Source organism: Etheostoma spectabile, chromosome 8 (genome assembly GCF_008692095.1).
Source record: "Etheostoma spectabile isolate EspeVRDwgs_2016 chromosome 8, UIUC_Espe_1.0, whole genome shotgun sequence".
NCBI classification, from domain to species: Eukaryota; Metazoa; Chordata; class Actinopteri; order Perciformes; family Percidae; genus Etheostoma; species Etheostoma spectabile.
In genome coordinates this window covers 12,698,112-12,719,023 of record NC_045740.1, presented here as the reverse complement: position 1 = coordinate 12,719,023, position 20,912 = coordinate 12,698,112, and the positions used below count along the sequence as shown (strand labels likewise).

General features: G+C 39.4%; 1 protein-coding gene across 3 annotated transcripts in view; it reads left to right on the top strand.

Moving 5' to 3' along the window:
* The first annotated feature begins 767 nt into the window (after positions 1-767).
* Positions 768-20,912, top strand: part of banp (BTG3 associated nuclear protein) — a 39,985-nt gene continuing 19,840 nt past the window's right edge. Inside the window, exons 1-11 of one of the 3 annotated variants that reach the window (XR_004333056.1) lie at positions 768-1,038; positions 3,022-3,100; positions 3,498-3,616; positions 3,732-3,931; positions 4,140-4,229; positions 4,475-4,647; positions 6,248-6,487; positions 9,961-10,119; positions 13,458-13,579; positions 15,344-15,412; positions 19,530-19,576. Coding sequence is in view for 1 of the 3 variants with exons in the window: in XM_032523454.1 (XP_032379345.1) it covers positions 3,031-3,100; positions 3,498-3,616; positions 3,732-3,931; positions 4,140-4,229; positions 4,475-4,647; positions 6,248-6,487; positions 9,961-10,119; positions 13,458-13,579; positions 15,344-15,415; positions 19,532-19,576 (1,290 nt within the window). In the remaining 2 variants the exon portion in view is untranslated. Of the gene's footprint in view, positions 1,039-2,449; positions 2,596-3,021; positions 3,101-3,497; positions 3,617-3,731; positions 3,932-4,139; positions 4,230-4,474; positions 4,648-6,247; positions 6,488-9,960; positions 10,120-13,457; positions 13,580-15,343; positions 15,416-19,529; positions 19,577-20,912 lie in introns of those variants that run through there. The other 2 variants (XM_032523454.1, XR_004333057.1) reach the window with 2 other exon arrangements.

Genomic DNA, 20,912 nt, shown 5'->3' with positions numbered 1-20,912 from the left:
TTGGGCAATTGGTACTGCCAGACCAAAGCCACTATTCAGCTATAGCAGACACAGCGCCTGACGGGCCTAAGACCAATCCACTTTTCAACAGGCCCACCCAAAACTTTTCTTTAAAAAAGATATTAAATATAATATAATAAATATATTTTGAATTTGATTAATTATTAATAGGCCTACTATATAGGCCTATAAATAATAATGATCTATTCATGTCAGATTGATATTTTATTCTATTCTATTTTATTATGTATAAGCTATTCTGTTCGATTATATTTCATTAGATATTATTTATTATTTCATATTATTATAATCAACTTTATGCACAGACTCAAGTTCCAGATAAAAAGTAGGCCTACACCTAACACATTACAAGAGATGTACAAACCAAGCACATAAACAAATACAGACAAAACTGACTCCCAGAGATAACATAGACATCCAAAACAAACAAGTTCATACACATACAGACATACAGCTATGCCCAAAAATTAAAATAGGTACAGATGGTTGTTCCAGTGTTTCCAGAGTTTGACGAATACCTGGTATCACTAAATGCAGGATTGTTATAGCAGATAAAATCTATCTATCTACAGTATATGTCAATTTATCCGGGACAGTGTGCCCATATGGTGACAGACACGAACAACTGCTTGCTTCTGTTAAAATAAAAAGATAATTGGGGCGTTGCCAAAATGACAATTTCTTCTTTAGCCTAGCGACCTCTTACAGATATTTAAATCAACAAAATTATTTCTGTGACGTCATTTTTAGTTTTTTGGTAAACAATGAAATATCTAAAAGGTTAACCGTCTCGAAGCCACATTTCCCTTCAGTAACGAATAAATACTATCGTTAATATTCTGAACCCTTCCGATGAGTATGCGTGTTGCTGTAGTGGCAGGGACAGCAGACTGCCGTCGACTGGATTGCGACCGGTTCGCCTGAATGAGCAAGGAACAAACGAAGGCTCATCTCTCGCGAGGAACGACGCCGTTATCGGAATCTCTACAAACAACACGAGAATTCATCATTCACACGGTAATATAACCCAATCTTACACGGTACATGTGAGGCGTGCCAGCAGTCGGGGGAAAAAGATGATTTAAAAATCATATTTATTGTGCTTTCTTTTAACAATTACGATTGCAGCATTACATTTTGGCGGCCTTTGGGCCTAACTAGCATGCTAACACCATGCTAGCGTAGACACCGACTCATTTGAGCTGCTTCGTCTTTAACGTTAGCACGCAAGCTTGCAAATCGGATTTTGTAGCTGTGCTAATTTAGCTAATATATCTTGTATCTGCTCAGCTAGCAAGTTAGCTTACGCCAATGCCAAATATAATGTTTTGCCAAATTGCAGTAACGTTAGTAATAACGTTAGCGAGAATACATACAGTGCAATGTCATTTAGGTTACGTCGGTTTGTTTTATTTTAACGTTACCCATAACTTAGCTAGCTAGCTAGCTAGCTACTTCCCATCGTCAACAACAGACCCCCGCCCAGTTAAGCTAGCTTGAAAACTTTAGCCCTTTCGTTACGTTAGTTAGATTGCTACATTGACGTTACTTAGCTAGCTAGCTTACTGGGTAACGTTAATGTAGCAATCTAAACATAGTCGACTTAATCGGGACGGCAAGACTTTGCTAATGTTCCTGATATGTAACGCTAACGTTAGCTGGCTTTCTTTTGCCAGCAGCTGTAATGTTAGCTACTTCGATCCCCTCAAACTACCAGCACTAACGGAACTCAAGCTAATATCACCAGTCAGTTAACGTTAATAAGATGCTAGCCGGTTTTGCAATTTTAAGTCAGTTCTCATTCACAATGTATTCCTTTCACTGTCCTCGCGATGTATTTGGCCATACCCCCTCCTGGGTCAATTCCTCTTTAAATGTAAAGAGGAATTGACCCAGGAGGGGGGGGGGGCATATCATGTCTCTGGGGGCATATCATGTCTCTAGATGCATTGCCTCCTTCTAAGCACACCGTTATTGTCACTTATGTCTTCTGAGGAGATATGCCTCTGTACATGCTCTGCAAATATACAATTTATGCAATCCTGTTTGAGTCCAGTTAAGCTAAGTGATTCATAGTTAAAAATGCATCCTTACATTAATTCCATAAATTGTAAGGCAAAGGTTTTTGTCATTGTGTGTTCAGTATGCCAAAAACTGACTGCCCTGGCTTGCATCAATATCAACGTTAGTAGTCTTTCAAACGAATAACTTTAAAAAAACATGGGGACATTTTTGCACTTTAACTCATGCTTTTATGTCATAAGAGGCAAATGCACTCCGATGAGTTCAAATGCATAGTAATTAAAAAATTTGTTCAAGGGAGTGATGCACATGATTTTTTATTTTTACTCCTTTCTTGTTACTTCCTATGTTGGTACACAATATAGCATTTGTATGACCGCAACTAAATAATAAAAATAAAGGAAACATGCAAAAAAAATAATGCAACCCATGAATAGCAGCAAACATGACTAAAACATCACACAGCAAAGAGGCTTGACTACATATTGCATGCAAACTTTAGATATATACTTGACCGACATACTGTAGATGGTCAACATAGGAAAGGAGATGATCAGTTTTTGGAAATAATTGTTAAATATATTTTTAAAAGTTGTAAAAATATGAGAATGATAGTGACTAATTTATTGCAAAGACCTTCAATGCGTGTTTGTCTGCAACCACTTGTACATGCCATTAAAGACTTTTTTGAATAATATAAAGTTATATCTTGTTTTGTAGTTATTGATTTTAACATTGAAACAATATCTTAATTCTCCAACTTAAGAAACACTTTCTTAAAAATCTGTGAATTGTATAAACAAGTGGCGTTTGAGATTACTTCAGTTGTTTGACAAACTAGTCAAATTGTCCATGCGTAGTCTCCAGTAATGCAGAGGCAGCAACAGACAGCAGAAATATATTCTGCCTTATAGTAGCATGTCTGTAGAGAAATATGTTGCTGTCTTGCTAAGTTAACGTTTTCATATCTTATTTCAGTTGTGAACAATGTCTGAACAAGAGTTGGATGAAATTGTGCAAATAACAGTGGAGGACTTTAACCAAGATGACCAAACAGGTAAAATTCTTGTGAAACAATATGAAAACTTGAATCTATTGTAGTGTATGTTATATTGCTGGATATTTACATTCTCTGCCCCCTTGACCAGATTGTTATGTTCAATATTAGGCAAGTGCAACACTATCAGACATAAACGTTTAATCAGTAACAATTTTACTAATTCTCACATAATTGTTTTGTCAGCTTACTTTAGGAAAAGTGTGTGCAGTACAACTTCATTATTTGAAACCTGCGCAATAAACAGTGTAAATGGGTTTGGCACTTGTTGTGATTAGATTGTCAATACCCCTGCATTAGATTGGAGCAGGAGCCCAGCTCCCGTTTAAAAATCTGACTTAGAAGGCTGATGTGTAGTTTTAAGGGTGTCTTTACATGTATATTTGATTCATGCCAGACATACTGGACAATCATGAAGATGATGAAGAAAGGCCTCAGAAGAAAAAGAGAAAATTAAGCAACAGCCAGGAGAATAACAACAACAACAACAACAACCAAGACATATCTTTTATTAAGGTACCAGCTGTGAATAATGGGCACTGTCCAAAGCTCATAAGGTTTTATACATTCAAAAGATGAGGATAGGGTTTGTTAGTTTACACATATCTCGTTTTACAATTTGTTTTTTCAGAACATGTTGGTCTCATTCACTGCATCAATCAGCCAGAGACTGGAAGGAATTGAATCAAAGTTACATTCCCTGGATGCTACATGCAAAGCCCTTGGACGCAAACTGGACAGCATGGTGCCATGTGCAAAGAGTCCTATCCAGGTTCCTATGGTTGCAGGGTCTCCTCAGGGGGCCACTCAAACTTGGAACAAAGTGCGATGGTAAGATAAAAGTATTTGCACACAGTAAGTGCATGTTTCACCAATTAAACATGGTCTTCATTCAGTCTTGGAGTGCAATTGTCTTTTCAGTGATTTTACAAATATTGATTATGGGAGCCAGCAGAACCACAGTACCTAAACTTATTTTAGACTGCAAATCATGCGTACATGTGCCAGTTAACCACTGTGTTTTGAATTTCTCCTTCAGTGTTGTTCCACAAACAAATGTGATAGTGAGCAGTGAACACCCGAAGGGCACTAGCCAAGAAGACTCTCCTCTGGAGAATCTGCTCAGCAAGTGAGTGGCTCAAACTCACACAATATGCCTAGTGGAGAGAGAGGTCAGAAATGTGCAAATCCTTCCCAACACAGCGCCTCATGAACGATGTTGGGGTTGTAATAGTAAAACAATAATCAGTTGCCCCAGTTTTCAGTCCAGACTATTGAGGACTGTAAATAATCTGTATTCCTCACACACTGTGGCCGCTGCCATGATCTGTCTGTATGTTAGACCGACTGATTACAAATTTGCTTTCTTTTCAGCACGATGACCAGGAAGCGTCAGAACACAATCCTGGTAAAGGTGCCGGCCCCGGAGGAGAGTCCGGAAGAACAAGACAGCGGATCCGAGGCCAGCGACACTGTTTCTAATGGTGGCCATTCCACCAACGCGCAAAATGGCCAAAATGTCACACTCATCACACTCAATTCAGAAGGTATGACTTCACACATGGCTCTTGTTCCCTAGTAGTCAGTGGACTGCCTCACTGATTTTAAGTTGTGTTTTTTCATATACACCATTACACATGTCAGTATTTTCTGCATTAACTCGCAAGCCAATCATTGGGGCAAATCTTGAATAGTACTATTGATAAATTTGGGGTGGTATTAGCTCAGTCTGTAGAGAGTTGGGTTGGGAACCGGAGGGTTGCTAGTACGACCAAAGTAAAGAGTGTGGATTGGTACATGGCAGAGATACCAGTTCACCTCCTGGGCGCTGCCAAGTGCTCTTGGGCAAGGCACCTTACAAATGAGTACCTGGGCCCACTCACTCTGACATCTCTCCATTTGTGCATGTGCATTGCAACATCTCTGACATCTCTCCGTGTGTGTGTGTGTGTGTGTGTGTGTGTGTGTGTGTGTGTGTGTGTGTGTGTGTGTGTGTGTGTGTGTGTGTGTGTGTGTGGTGTGTGTGTGTGTGTGTGTGTGTGTGTGTGTGTGTGTGTGGTGTGTGTGTGTGGTGTGTGTGTGTGTGTGTTGTGTGTTTCACACGCAAACACACAAACTATATGGTTGAGCAGCAGCGAGAAAAACTACACTTTAACTGGTTTAAAAATCTTTTTTACCTTTGGTCCACATTTCTCCACCCCTGGAACTTTTACAACAACAAACCTTCCTTTAGTCTTTCAAATGATAAATGGCTGTACATACAGTATGTAGGCCTAGTGCTTTAATCCCGTGCCAAATTTGCCTCTCATTCACCCATTCATACACGATAGCAGGTGCTGGTCTGGACATTGGTCTGATTTTGGAGCCACAGCTGCTGCAAATAATTTCTTTTGATTGTTTTGTTAAGATTGTACTTATTTACCTTGGCTAAGGTGACACTTTCAGATGGTTTCCATTTTAAAGGAAAAGCAAACTGTGTCAAAATGTGTCATAGTCATGTTCCTGTGGTTCTATCTCAACCTGTGTTGGTAAATGCTCTGATTGGTCTTATATTTTTGGTGGCTTTGTTTAGCGGTTTTTGCTAAGCCAGAAAGAATTGTTCAATTCTAATTGTGCAAACCTAAATGAAGTCCACATTGCTGTTACTGTGTTGTTATTTGCTGTGATTCTTGGTTTGGTTATTTTCGGTGGACTTGGAACGTTCTTGGTTATCTTCAAAGGCTATTATTCATTTATGTGCTGCTGTGGGTTACAATGATAAAAAGTTGTTAGTCAGCATTAGCTTGATGGTACCATGTGGTGTTCGGAACAGGGTGTCCCATGCTTTGTTTTTGTGTTTGTTTGTGTGGTGGATTTAATAGCGTACATACGCTGAGAGCAATCAGTCAAACCACATATTCAGCTTTTTAATATCTTTTAGAATAAAACGTTTTGCTTTCACCTACTTCTCATTTACTGCCACATGGGTGTGCTCTTGTATTACATGAAGTATCTGAGTGGCTCTTTACCCCTGTGGTATTTGTCAATCTGTGAAGGAAAACTAGGTAGAATTACATACTGCCCCGAATGTCAGTATTTTTAACTACACGTTTGATGAAAGAGAGCCATGTAGCTGGGTTGGAATAACTGTTCTCCTGTTTACTGTAGATGATTACCCAGAGGGCACCTGGTTGGGAGATGAGAACAACCCAGAGATGCGAGTTCGTTGCCCTGTGTCTCCAGCTGACATGCTCCATATCACCACAAACTGCCGCACCGCAGAGAAAATGGCCTTGACGCTGTTGGACTACCTGTTCCATCGGGAGGTCCAGGCCATGTCGAACCTCTCTGGCCAGGGCAAACATGGCAAGAAGCAGCTGGACCCGCTCATGATCTATGGCATTCGCTGTGAGTCCTCCTGCCATGACATTATAACCTAGTATTGACAAGTGCATCAATTTCCTGCCACATGCTTCACCTTGTGATAGATTTCTGACAAAGTGGAGGTAGACCTGGTGGTAAACATTATTCCATGACAGGCCAGCTTACAATAAAGAGCATCTTTATAGTTATTGTTATCTAACTGGCAAAATGACCCACAAATAACTGTCAAGGCAGTATCCAGTAACCACTGTTTATCTGATGATTGTTAAATGATTTCTGCATAGCTTATTAATACTTATAAATTTTACTCAGCGGGGTTTAAATATACGTCTCCTAAAGGAGAATTCCAGTCGATATCAACATGTAGCTCTATTAAAAAATTTTTTTTTAGTGATGTCAGTAGCGAGACAAATGAAAACAATTGGTGCTGCCATACCGAGTTATCTTCTTGCTAGATTTTGCACCCAACAGGCTTAAACACAACCTTTATGCCTTTCTGTCACATCTACTGCATTCAAATTCTGCACATTCAAATAACTGCACATGGCTAGACACTGGTAATGACATTTTGAGCATGTTTAGAGGCTAAAAACACATTTAAAACTTACCCTGTTTAAGGCTGTTGGGTGCAAAATCTAGCAACTCTGTGTTGGCAGCACCAATTGTTTTCATTTGTCTTGCTACTGACAGCACTCCAAATAAAAAAAAAAAACAGAACTACATGTTGAAATTGACCGGAATTCTCCTTTACAGCAATAAATGAACTCTGTAGGACCTTCTCACATTTCATCTTTGTTCCATTACAAAGCGGCACCGATTTGAACACAAAAATAGACTGCAGTCTGTATTCCCAAGGCGGGTTACAACAACACGCATTCATCATTGCACACACGCATTAATGTGCAACACATTTTATAACATACCAGACTGTAAATGACAAGCACATGTCTGGTAGAAAAAGCCTAAAGGAGTCACCCTCAATTCAGTGAACTCTTTGATTCCTGATGAAGCAGAGTGGGGCTATGAACGTAGACAGACAGATATTTATGAAGGTCCTGTGGCTATGTACTATTTTGCTATGTTTCATATTGGTGTGTAAAAAAGGTTTCTGGTAGCTTTAGCCTTTTACTGCAGATTGTGCCCCCTGCAGGAACCTTTAGTAAATACCCCCCGCGGGATGCATGAGTGGTTGTATACTTTGTTGTCTTTATTTCTTCTCAGCAGTGTAGGTGTAGTTACTGTACATTCCAATTTGGCCTGACATAGAGGAATGCATAGGCTGGAGCCGGGCCAGGTGACTTTTGGGTGACTCATTTTGCCTGCTTTGAATTGAAAAGTGTCCTGCCTGTCTGTACAGGACCCATCAGGTGTGAAAGTGCTGCCATACAATGCTACAGATGCCCCTTAGCTCCCCCTCTGTCTCATTTTCTACCCTGAGGCTATTACTTCAATGACCTGCCATGCGGCTCACCCCTTTTAAAGAGTCTTTAACAGTAAGGTTGGCAGCCACTAAATACAACTGCATCCAGTTTCACCTGCTCATATCTCTACTGAGGAAGGGGTGACGGACAGTCACAGGCCTGTGTTAACACTGCTTGTCGAAGGGTAAGTGTACAGAAGTAAACCGAATCGGGAAAATTGTTTCCTTCGGTTTTCATAAACGTGATTGCAGATGAAGTAGCCCTATTACAAACACCTACTGTCCTATTATATAGGCCTACCCCATTAACTTAATTATGGCCAGCATATATTCTATTGCAATCTTAGGCAGTGTCCTCATTTTGGATCATTTAAGATGCTCATTCATTGTATCCAACATTTGTGTACTTCAGTATATTCAAGTCTTATATAAGACATGTAATCTACTATTATGATGACAATGTCAATGTATATTAATTAGGTGATGCTACCTATGACTAGGGTTGGGGGATGTCCCTTAAATCGGCAGTTGGCAATGTTTACAGTAAAGCATTGGGATTTCTGTATCTCTTTCTACTACTATGGGCTTACAATTAACATAGAAACGATCAGACGGATACATTTAAATGCCCTCTGTAAATAGACAGTATTACATGGCTATGCTGCCGCCTGCTGGTAGGGCAGTACATTACAACTTAACCCACTTTCATTTAACTACGGTGCCGTCTAGACTCAATCAGTTGTTCATGTGCTTCATAACAACAGTACAGTGGAGTATTTGCCTTTAACAGAGCGACAGTAATAACCTAATATACCATCATTATTGAGATTAAACTACATTCTTGGTTATATTTGTATTAAATAACGCATTCAATAAACAGAAACGTAACTGCAGCGCACATGAACAGATGCAATATTAGCTCCAGTGTTGGGAGCAATGGAATACATGTACCGGCGTTACGTATTCAGAATACAAATTATGAGTACCGGTAACTATATTCGGTTATGGTTAGAATTTAAATATTTGGTAATTAGAATAAAGTTACATTGCTGAAATTAATGGATTACATGACAATAATTCTCTGTTTCACAAATGTATTCACTATCTAAATAAATAAAGGCAACTCTTTGCATTTCCCAGAAACCCCAATATGAAAACGAAAAAAATTAGCTTTTTGCGTGATCACTGACAGAGGTAGAGATGGAGCCAAACTGGCATAATAGAGCCAGGGCAGGAATGTGTTTCTGTCTTGGAAATTCAAACAGCATTTCACATTAAAGACAGACATGGAAGAACAAAATATAACTGTGCAGTGCAACCTCTGCGTGCTAGCAGACATCCTCCTTTCAGCGTCCAAATTACTCCATCTACAACCTGAAGCATCTTGAAGTAATTTATTTATTTATTTATTTATTCCTACACCTTTAAAATGCATTTCCTTGTGGAAGTAATCCAAGTGTTCAGAATACCTTACTCAGATTGAGTAACATAACGGCATACGTTCCAAATTACATATTTGGGCATGTATAACGGAATATGTTTTGAAAGTATCCTTCCCAACACTGATTAACTCACACATGAAGTAGCATCCTCGTGAATTAGCAAACTGTTGCTAACATACATTCATAATCCTACATAACATCGCCCTCTACCCACAGGACATCAGACTTACTTGATGCATTGCACACAGTAGCGTCCACAAGAAAGGAAAGTGTGATAGCGTTCCACGTTAATGCCTTTTCTCTCTCGCTCTAAACCACTGTGGCCGAGAGCATACGGTAATGGAAAAATAAGTAGCTTCCACGTAAGGGGCCCTATCTCGCAGCACAGCGCAAAGCAACCCTAGCAGGGACATTCAATATTCAGTACTTGTTTGCTTGTTTCCTTCACTAAAGCTCAAAGCAGACTATTTAGTTTCCTGCACTTCTAAAACTGAAAGGAGGAGGCAAATGGACACAGAAAAGAAAACACCCGGTTTGGGACAGATCAATTTTTAGATATGATACAACCAAGCCAACAATATTTTCATTTATTTGTACAGTATATGATAACCTTTGAACTCTCTGTGACCCCACAGGCCACTTGTTTCACAAATTTGGCATCACTGAGTCAGACTGGTATCGCATTAAGCAAAGCATCGACTCAAAGTGCCGCACCGCCTGGAGACGCAAGCAGCGTGGCCAGAGTCTGGCTGTCAAGAGCTTCTCCAAGCGCACACCTCGGAGTTCTGCAGGAGGTAAAGTAGAGATTATTATCAGCGGGCTGAAAAGCATGTATTTGCATTACTCTCTGCGCATCATGACAATGGCACGTGCTGTGTGTGGGTGGGGGTGGGGGTGTGGGGGTGTGGGGACACATTAACGAACTCAGTATCTCAAGAAAATACATAGTAGCAACTACATATTCATATTCACACCTAATACCCCTAAACAGTAAGGGCTGGAGTTAATTAACCGTCAGCTTGTCTGTATTACTATGCATACTAAGGACAACTTATAACAACTTATTCTTTAAACTACTGCATGTGGTTTAAGATTCAGACATTGTAAAAATACCACCTCTATGTTATCTGACAGCCAGGTGGGTCGAAAGAGTGACACAATGAAAGGGAGACGTAGCCACAGTGTCAGAGAGACAGGGAAAAAGAGGATTGAATCCATAAAGAAAACAATGTATATTTTTCTAATCTAAGACGCCCTCCTTTCTTTCTACGGTACTTACCAGAACATTAACATTTGGTTATTTACTGTGTATCATTCTTTTTCCAAACCTATCATGTACAACTTAACAGAGAACAAACAAAATATTAATACATGTCAAAGAATCATGTATACGACTGGAGTGAATTCTAACAAGTTAACCATTAGATCACATTCAAAAATCCTATTTAAGTCAACATTAACATATCCAATCTCGTCAGACACTTTTCTTGTTAAAATGCTTTTGGATTGAGCACATTACCATTTATCTCTTTAGTTTGAGAAAACTAATCCCTACCTGGCTCCAAGTCTTTATCAGCCGATAACGTTGCTATGTATTTGCGGCTGTTTTGTGGCTGCACAGTTGTGAGAATCAACTACACACCCCAAAAAAGAGACCTCTGCTGCGGTTGCCTTTGGTTACGGGCCAGTGACGCCATTGCTGTTTTTGTATTGCTTTCAGTAGAGCGGCAGGTTATGTTAGTTTTTTTGAAATGGAACTTGCATATATTTCTATGTAAGGTTGAAAATCACCAATTTTTCCCTTTTTTTTTTAAATTGAAAGAAATAAAAATATTTCAGATTTTTCAACTTTGATCTATGAATTTGAACTGGTGCTCCACCTATTTAAAAGAGTGTTTAAGTTTCAGTAAAGTCGGCCTTTTCATCATGTTGATAGTGAAATTTTTCTTTTGGTTGTGACCGAGGTTTACCATGGACAGCCAACAATAGATATTTCTCTACATTGTTATGGGTTAGTCCACTAGAGGCTTTCCATTAGCATTACACTGGTCCAAATAGATTTGGTGCAAATTTTCAGTTGGTCAGTTTTGGCATACTATTCTTGAATTGGCGGACTTTTCTCCACAGCGCTGCGGAGGAGGGTCTGGCTGTCAACAAAGGTGCTAAACACTGCACGGAGACACAGGGCCTCTGCAACAATAGCCACGGTTGTTGTGGTGGAACTCTGTACATTCAGAAGTTGTTTTAGTTGTGCAACAGAAAACTCAGATTGGACCGATAGTCTAGCTAGCTGTCTGGATTTACCCCGCAGACGTTTAAACGTTTAAAATTCCAATACAAATTAAAGTGTAAGGTAACGGACATCCTGCCGAAAAGAAGGACAAACAGCTGAATTTCTGGCAGCAACGGAGCAATCCCGGAAGTGGAAGGGTTGCAGATAAAGGCTAATTTTGGCATGACCGGGGAACTACCATGTTACATAATTTGCATGCACCCTTTTCTCATTCATTGGCTGTTTTGCACCAAAAGACAGTGCCTGTTTTATTACTTTGTATGCAGAAACAGTCACACACAATAAACTAATACAACTATTTTAAGACCTGAACCCAAATTCAGATGCAGTGTGTATTGCTGCAGATGGTTGTAATCTACACACAATGCATGCTGTCCTTCTCTCCCTGTGAGCCATCACCTCTCACCTCTGACCAGGGAAAAGTAAGACTGCAGGGGAAACCCAAATATCCTGTGAGCACACACTAGGGGTGGATTGTCAGGCCCTTCCTTTTCAGGCCACACACACCCCAGAGTGTACAACACAAATACTAGTTTAGATGGTGCATGCACACACATGCAAAGACACACACAAAACAAAATTTCCTTCCCTAATCAGATTACATGTTAACGGATCGGGAAGAGGGAATTCTTCTGCTTTTAAAACCATTATTTATTAGTAAACCAGCAATGAGAGCTCTGACCAAAGCTGTAGTTTTCACAAGCCACCTGGCTCTTGCTTCCTCAACTGGCAAACAAAAGCACTGAGGATTATTTACATAGCAGTAACAACGAAAGATGGGAGCCAGCCTTGCTTTTCAAAGCAGTATAACACAAAGCAGAAATTTTGAAGTGTATATGATATGTGCGGAATATCATTTAAAGCTACACTTTTTTTTTTAGAAAAAGTAGTAGTAGACTGCATTTCTCAGCACTGTTAACTACTGTAAAGTCTCTGACAAGATAGGCCCTTAAATCCTTTTAGTCCTCACTTCTCCCAAATGGCTTTTTTTAGTGCTGCACATTTTGACATCTTACAAGAGGAGGTGTGATGGTGCATATGAAACATGACATTGCCACAAGATCTGGGTTTGATTCCCACTGCGATAGATCAACCAATGTGTCCCTGAGCAAGACATTTAACCCGTAGTTGCTCCAGAGATGTGCAACTTTTGATATATAGCAATTGTAAGTCACTTTGGATAAAAGTGACAACATTTTGGATAAAATCCCATTACATGTCTAAATGACATGTAATGGGATTTTGTTTATTTTATGGTCTTTGATGCAAACTCTGCTGTCACTGAGCGCTTTCTGTCTTTGATTGCTGACATGGTGTCTTAATGTCTTTGGGTTGGAGTTGCAATGGATAATGTGACGAGTCCATGCAGAAGTTTCAGACTGCAGGTGTGATAGCGGGTGTTTAGACTGAGGCCTGGAGTTTGTGTATGGTTGTTAGACCATGAGTGTGTTTGGATGTCTAGCTAGAGAGTCCTCATTGTGTATTTAGGCGGTTGATAAAGTATAAACATGGCATCATCAGGCAGATGGCCTGGGCATTAGCCAGGTTGTGTGTGTGTGTGTGTGTGTGTGTGTGTGTGGTGTGTGTGTGGTGTGTGTGTGTGTGTGTGTGTGTGTGTGTGTGTGTGTGTGTGTGTGTGGTGTGTGTGGGGTGGGGTGGGGGGGTGGGGGGGTGGGGGTGGGGGGGGGGTGGGGTGGGAGCGTCTGCATCTGCATCTTAGAGACCTCACCTTTTTTTTTTTTTCTTATGTGTGCTTGAATCATTTGCACCGTATTCCTGACTTACTTCCACTGTACACATGAGCGCAACAATGACCATATGTTTTGTTCTCCTAACCAGAGGGAGGCATGGGAGAAGAAACTGGCCACATTGAGACAGCCACCCAGCAGACCTTGCACTACACACTGGCCAATCAACAAGTCCAGTTCCACCGTATTGGCGAGGATGGACAAGTTCAGGTGGTGAGTGTCAGACATTTTATCCGTCAGTCTTTCTCTGAATTCAGCAAACCTCAACAAGCAAAAAACACAACAAAGTACTCTCTTACAATATGAGTCTTCATCCTCCTTTCTCACAATATTTATCAGATGTGTATCTTACAATTATCTTCCTTTAGTCTGATACTTATTTTATCTCACTGCTGTCATATGAGGGCCCCATAGAGAAGGGTTTGTAGTGCAGGGGGATAGATCTTTCCACCCACCACAGTGAAACATACAGCAGTATAGTATAATGCAGCTTATGTCAACAAAGGCATTGTCCACGCTCAGGGAATTGATGACCTTACAGCTGCTATGGCCAAAGGTCACATTCAGGCCTGCTAAAGTGTTATGCTTGGGCTGACAAGGAGGAAGTGACTGGACCTCTGATATCTTGTCTTCATTGTGCCCTGAAATCACCCCAAATACCTAATTTAAACAAATGAGGAGCCGATCAGTCGATTAAACTCTATTGCTTGTTGAAGGACTTAAAGTTACACTGTCTGTGGAATTGATCAAATTGATAAAGTGCCCTGTATTAGATCAGGGTTTTTCATTTAGGTTTCAAGCAATAGAGTGAGAGCATGGCCCGTTCTTGTTTACTTGTGTAGACAAACAGCTGGTGACAGATACTGTACACACAAGCTGTGAGACAATGTTTGCCATGAGTAGAGCTACACATGCATGTGTGAGGTTTATATATATATATATATATATATATATATATATATATATATATATACATAATACATACATACTTATACATACATACATACATACATACATACATACATACATACATACAGACAGACATACTCTCTTTGTAATGACTAATGCTGCAAAGCTAGCTCATAATTTACAGTGTTGAGTATATCTGCTGTTAATAGGTTGCTGCGTGATGTATGGGTTTGGAGGTACTGATGATGAGTGACTCACCTGAGAAAGGAAGGCATCAAAGATGGAGAGCGGACGGGCACAAAGAAAAGTTAGGGAGAAGGTGGAATAGTGAGAGAGAATGATTTTCAGGAGCTCAGTGTGTAGTTATTACCACTGCAGCAGAGTACAAAGGGTGCAGCCGATCCTAAAATTGATGAGTGCTACTAATACAGAAGAGCACAACCAATGTCTGATAATTACCAAACAACATGTGTTGCTGCATTACACGCACCACACAAGGGCTGCTATTTAACTATTTTGAACCCCATTCTGTACATTGCAGCTAAAATAAAGCTTAAAGGATAGATTTACAATGTTTCAAGTTTCTCTTAAAACAATAGTCCTATGCCCATATGAACATTGAAACAGGCTTTGCTCGCTGAGATCATTGCTCCACTTCCTGTCCCACCCTTTTTTGTGATTTTTAACGTAAGTGTGATCCACTTAATTTGTTTAACTTAGACTACTGAAGCCTCATATAATACATTTTTGCACAAAGCAAGGACTGGATTTTTGATCCACATCACTAATATTGGACACACTTTAGAAATGGATTTCTTAATGGCCAGTATGAAGAGGAGGAATGATTAAAGCTATGTTCAAAAGGGCATCTGACTGTTGTTTTTGTGCATTTATGAAGCTGTCTTTTTGTCACAATTTAAAATGGTAGAGAATTATCTGTAGATTTCTCTGTAGTTGAAAATAGTTTTAGGAAAAAAACATGCCTTTGTAAATGCATTGATTTCTTGATCGTATTTGTGTAATTGTTCCTGCTTTGGCTGTTTCTCATCCTTCATCTGGGTCTCTCAGATTCCACAGGGTCAGCTGCACATCGCCCAGGTGCCACAAGGAGAGGAGTGCAGATCACGCAGGACAGTGAGTGTGTGTGTGTGTGTGTGTGTGTGTGTGTGTGTGTGTGTGTGTGTGTGTGTGTGTGTGTGTGTGTGTGTGTGTGTGTGTGTGTTGTGTGTGGTGTGTGTTTTGTGTGTGTGGTGTGTGTGTGTGTTGGAGTCTGGTTGTGTGTTTGGTGTGTGGGTAACATCAGCCACTTCTTTTCAACGTCATCTTCTTGAAATACTTTAGGCATGCTCCAATACTATGTATGAAATGTCAGGGCTCACTGAAAATGGCTTACCGGTAGAAAATCATGATTCTACTTTAGTTGAATGTCATGAATTTGGTTGGAAGTGGTTTTTAATTTGTGACTTCGCAAGATGACCTTACATTATCACTGGCTGTTTGCAAACTTCATTCAATCTGTGACATTAGTCACAAATGCACAGGATGTTCTCTGCAATTACATGACTTTACATCATGAACTTATAATGGTGGAATGAAAATTTAGTATCAATGACATCTTACTTTTTTGTCGAAACGGTAATGTTGCAAATCTAACAAGGATGCTAAGATATATCATTTTGCAAAAGACACTCATTGTCAGAAAGTTAAGTTCTTACATATTTTTGCTCAATAACAGAACTGCTGTGCAGCTTCTCACAGAGATAGTTCCTTTTGAATGAGGCTTCTGTACCTCAACTTACCAAAGAGTTTTTAGAAATTAGGTTGCACCACTTCAGCTCTGTGGAGAAGAAATATTAAATGTTCTACCACCTTATTTCAAATATATGAAGTGGCTTGCACAGTCACTTTGAATATAGCTAGCCTACTAAAAAAGGCTTTAAAAAGCCTATTGTTTTTCATCTGTCAAATAAGTTTGGCAAGAGTCATTATACATTTGTGTCTTTTGAACCCTGGATGTTTGGTCTGGCCCTGGTGGCCCATGCAAATAGCCATCCTACGACGGAGCATTAGGGACACATCAAAGAAAAAATATGGAGGGCGTCAACATGACGAGAATAAAGTGGAAATACTTTTTCGAGAATAAAGTTGAAATTTCGAGATCTTTCAAGAATCCAGTCAAACTTTTGAGAACAAACCAAACTACTAGCTTTATGTAACCTATATGATGACTGCCTAGATGGCAGCTGGCATGGCCGACAGTCAAATTTAATTTATTCTCGTCATTTCAACTTTAATCTCGACATTTTGACAGTTTTTTCTCGAAATGGTAGTTCAACTTTATACTCATCGTGTTGACTTTATTCTCGACATTTCAACTTTATTTTCAAAATGGTATTTCAACTTTATTTTTGTCATGTTGACTATTCCTTTTTTAATGTGCAAAATTGTATGTACCTAATGAAGCGAGCAGGAATACCAGTAATATCTGAAAACATTTAAGTCATTAGGGAATTCTAGCAAAAGCAGATGCTCTGTAATGTTTATATATCCGCCTGCTTTTGCATGGGGTTATGAATGTAGTTTCCACATGCCCAGGTGACACATGTCCCTCAACAGAGAGGCTCTCTGCTTGCACACACAGCGTTGGTCTGCCAGTTGAAATCAAAATTTAATTCCAAACCACAACTGCTGAAGAAGGAATTTCAACATCAGCATCATTGTTAGTAATTTTTTTGATGATGTGGAAGAGAGATTTATTTCAAGTCGACAGTCAATGTACACACATACACATCTAATCACATGTGATGCATGACAGCTTGACATTTATGCAAAAGAAATTGACACCTTGACCAAGTCTTTTTCTTATTTCCCGTTCTGTTGCGCCGAAGGAAACTCAGAGGAAGAAATGCACGATTGAGTGAGAGAGACAGAGTTAAGTGGAGGCAGAAAAGCTCTAAAGCCTTTCCTGCTCTTTGTGGCTGCGCCCAGATTCCCCCCCCCCCCCTCCTTCCTATTTCATGACATTGTTTGTTTTTTGGAGTTCAAAGCTTAGCAACAAAATCCCACTTCTTCCAACTGCCACTCATAGAATATGTTTTCATTGAGAACTGGTCCCTTTCATCAAAGACATCGGTTTTAGCGTGCTTAAAAAAGGAAATGAGCTGTTAGAGAAATTACACTCCTCTCTGGCCATATGGCAGCTCTGACAGCATTTGATATATACATGAAATACAATTAGCAAGATAAAACAACTGAAAGTTGGGGTTGCCTAAATATGGCTTGTATGCTGTCCTCTCTTATGTGGTCTTGTAAACATCACTGTGGGTGTTCAGAGACTTTACACTGGTTATTGCCTCTCAACGAGACTGCGTTGGGCATGTGCATTTGCGAACGGGTTTCTGTTTTTGTTTACAAGAGAAATGACCTACCGTTGACGTACATACAAGGACATGGTCTCCAAGTCTCATTCTAATGTCATCATGTATGAAAAACTCTTCTACCAAACCCTGAGTGCTCAGAGTCCTGGAAAAAAAACATCTTAGATATTGACACTGTCAATGTTACCGGCCTCAGACCTAGGGCAATCTGGGCAGGTATAAAGCCACAGGCTGGATAGCAGTGTGGGTTGGAAAGAAGTGGAGATACATCAACAAGTGACACTATAGATATTACATGTTACATGTTATGAAACAAGTGCTATAACACATGTATGTAGACGTAGGCTACCTGACTTTCTGTTTGATTATTCCTTTAAAGTGAACACATACAACAGATCAGAGGCTTCATTGGATTACTTCTGTGAAATACATTACAATACAAACAACCTTGTCATAGATCAAATACCAATAATACTATATTAAGATTTAAGCTGTTCACTGACTTGTGATAATCACCAACGCAACGCATCGGTCAGCCGTTTGCGTGTGTGTCTAGAGGTCATCCACTGATGCCGGCTTAGCCTTCACAAAAGTTGACAGGCTCTGGCTAACAAAATATATACTGAACAGAGCAACGGCAATACAACCAAAATGATCCAAAGTACAGAGAAACTTAATAGGCATTACCTATTACACTTAAACATACTGATGTTCAATCCACACAACTGTTTACAGTCCGTACGGAAAGACGAGAGAACAGAACCTTCACTGACAGTGACAGGCTAACTTCACCTAGCTCGCTAGGCAAGGCAAGGCAGCTTTATTTGTATAGCACATTTCAGCAACAGGGCAATTCAAAGTGCTTTACACAAAATCAGTTTAAAAAAACAGTTAAAAATAAAAGCAGATAAAACACTAGAATAAACAGTTAAAAATAAAATAAGAGTAAAAGTTACAGTACAGTATAAGAAATGAACATTAAAGAAATGAACATCATTATTTAAAGAAAGGCAGCATCAAAAAAAGGTTTCAGCCTTGATTTAAAGAACTGAGAGTAGCAGCGGACCTGCAGTTTTCTGGGAGTTTGTTCCAGATATGAGGAGCATAGAAACTGAAAGCTGCTTCACCCTGTTTAGTTCTGACTCTGGGGACAGAAAGTAGACCTGTCCCAGATGACCTGAGAGGTCTGGGGGGGTCATAGTGTAGTAGAAGATCAGAAATGTATTTTGGTCCTAAACCGTTTAGTGATTTATAAACTAGCAAAAGTACTTTGAAATCAATTCTTTGAGTTACAGGAAGCCAGTGTAAAGACTTCAGAAGTGGAGTGATGTGATCCAGTCTAGCTAAAGCTGCTAGCAAATACATACCATATAACCACATCATAATAACACAGAACACACTTTCTACACAAAACATGAAAACGTAAGTCACAGAGAAAACCGTACTGGTGATATACTCTTTTAATACCTATTAACAGAAATTTTAAATGTTCAAATATGTACCTGTGGGTTGGAAGGAAAGAAGTGGAGATACAGAAATTGTGTTTTTCTAGCACTATCTACCGGCATGAAGTAAAATGCATGGAAATGAATGCCCTACATTAAATAACATATTTTTTTTAAAATAGGAGGAGTAAGTTTTTTAAATTAACCTAATATATATAAGAGTTTACTTTAGCACTATTTTTTTAATGGCTCAAATCCCCCTTGTGAAAATGCAGGTTTTAGTAATCCATGCAGGTTAGGGTCAATAGGAGGGCAAAAAAATGGGCAATATGCATCATTTTAAGGGGCTTTATGTTTGCTGGGTAAAATGTATAAGTAATTCTGTGTAATATGGCATCAGGCTTTTTACATGACATGTCGCTTTTCTATTTCAGGGAAATCTCCAGATCCACCAGGTGCAGTTTGGTCAGGATGGACAGGTAAGAACACATTCACAGTAAACTAAATAGAAGTTATAATACACAAATGAATCCATGATGTAGATTATACACCACATATTTGCATCAGTGCTTACTTTTGTGCATAAAGTACAAATTCTTCAAAAACAGTGGCTGGAAAACAATAAAAGTGGTCGTGTGTGCTTTACACAGTAGTCTTCATCGGATCTTTCACGAGTGATTCGTCGGTCTGATGGCTGTCTTAGCAGGCTCTTTGTTAATGACCACCACAGGGGTTTTCAGTTAATCTGGCTGATTGGACCTCTTCCCAGACTGATTGATTGGCATCTTCCTGAGTCTCTTGTTGGCTTTGTTGCACCTGTTACGGCAGGACAAATGACACCTTTATCATTCTTATTGGTAGATGAAAATTTGTGACCTACTAAATTCCCATTAAAACTTCCAGCAGTCCTTCAACCTGAGCCGAGGTTTAATCAGCCAGAATCACCTGTGTGGGTGTTCAGAGACTTTAATTGAACACTAAATGCACAAAATCACGGAGTAGTCCAAATAGAAAATGCATATCTGACACAGGATGGCAACCACGTATGAATGTTTCAGTGCCAGGATTTGAATTAAACTAATATTGTATATTTTCCTCTTTTAATGTATCACAATCTTGTGTGGTGGTTCTGAAAAAAAAAATGCCTGGCTTCTTTGCTGGATCTGTTTCCGCAGTGATTACACAACAACTCTTTACCATGCCGTGTTTGTTTTTCCACGTGACGGCACCTGGCAGATGCTGAACGTTTGTGTTTTTGTCGTTCAGGATAGTGAACCGTAGTGACTTCTATGTAGGTGATGTCACATTCGTATCCTCGATTGCACTGTCGCTGTAAGTGTGGCGACCCTGATGTGTAGATGTGAACAGACTGTTCAAATACTTGTATTGCACTTACATTATAGTAATGCTTTTAGTAAAAACAAGTATGTAATGGGGTCCTGTGAAGTTTTCTTATAAATAACCAATTAATTAATTTAGACAATTTGGTAATTGGGTAGGCATTCAGTTTTTAAATTTGGGATTTGGATATTCTTTTTTATAAAGACTATAGCCTTCTATAGAAACTGACTTTTTGGGGGATTTAATTGTAGGTATTGCTTGGTAAATCTTTGCAAATTTATTTATTTATTTATGTATTTATTTATTTAATTTAAGTTATTTAATCTTCCATCCTTTTATCTTGGCTTTTGGTTGTATTGACCAGGCTTGGTAATTTATTATTTTGCCATCCAAAAACGTCACAATCTACCATACAGTTGGATATAATTATGTTATGCTTATTAGAAACATACACCCACACAGCCCAAGCAACCA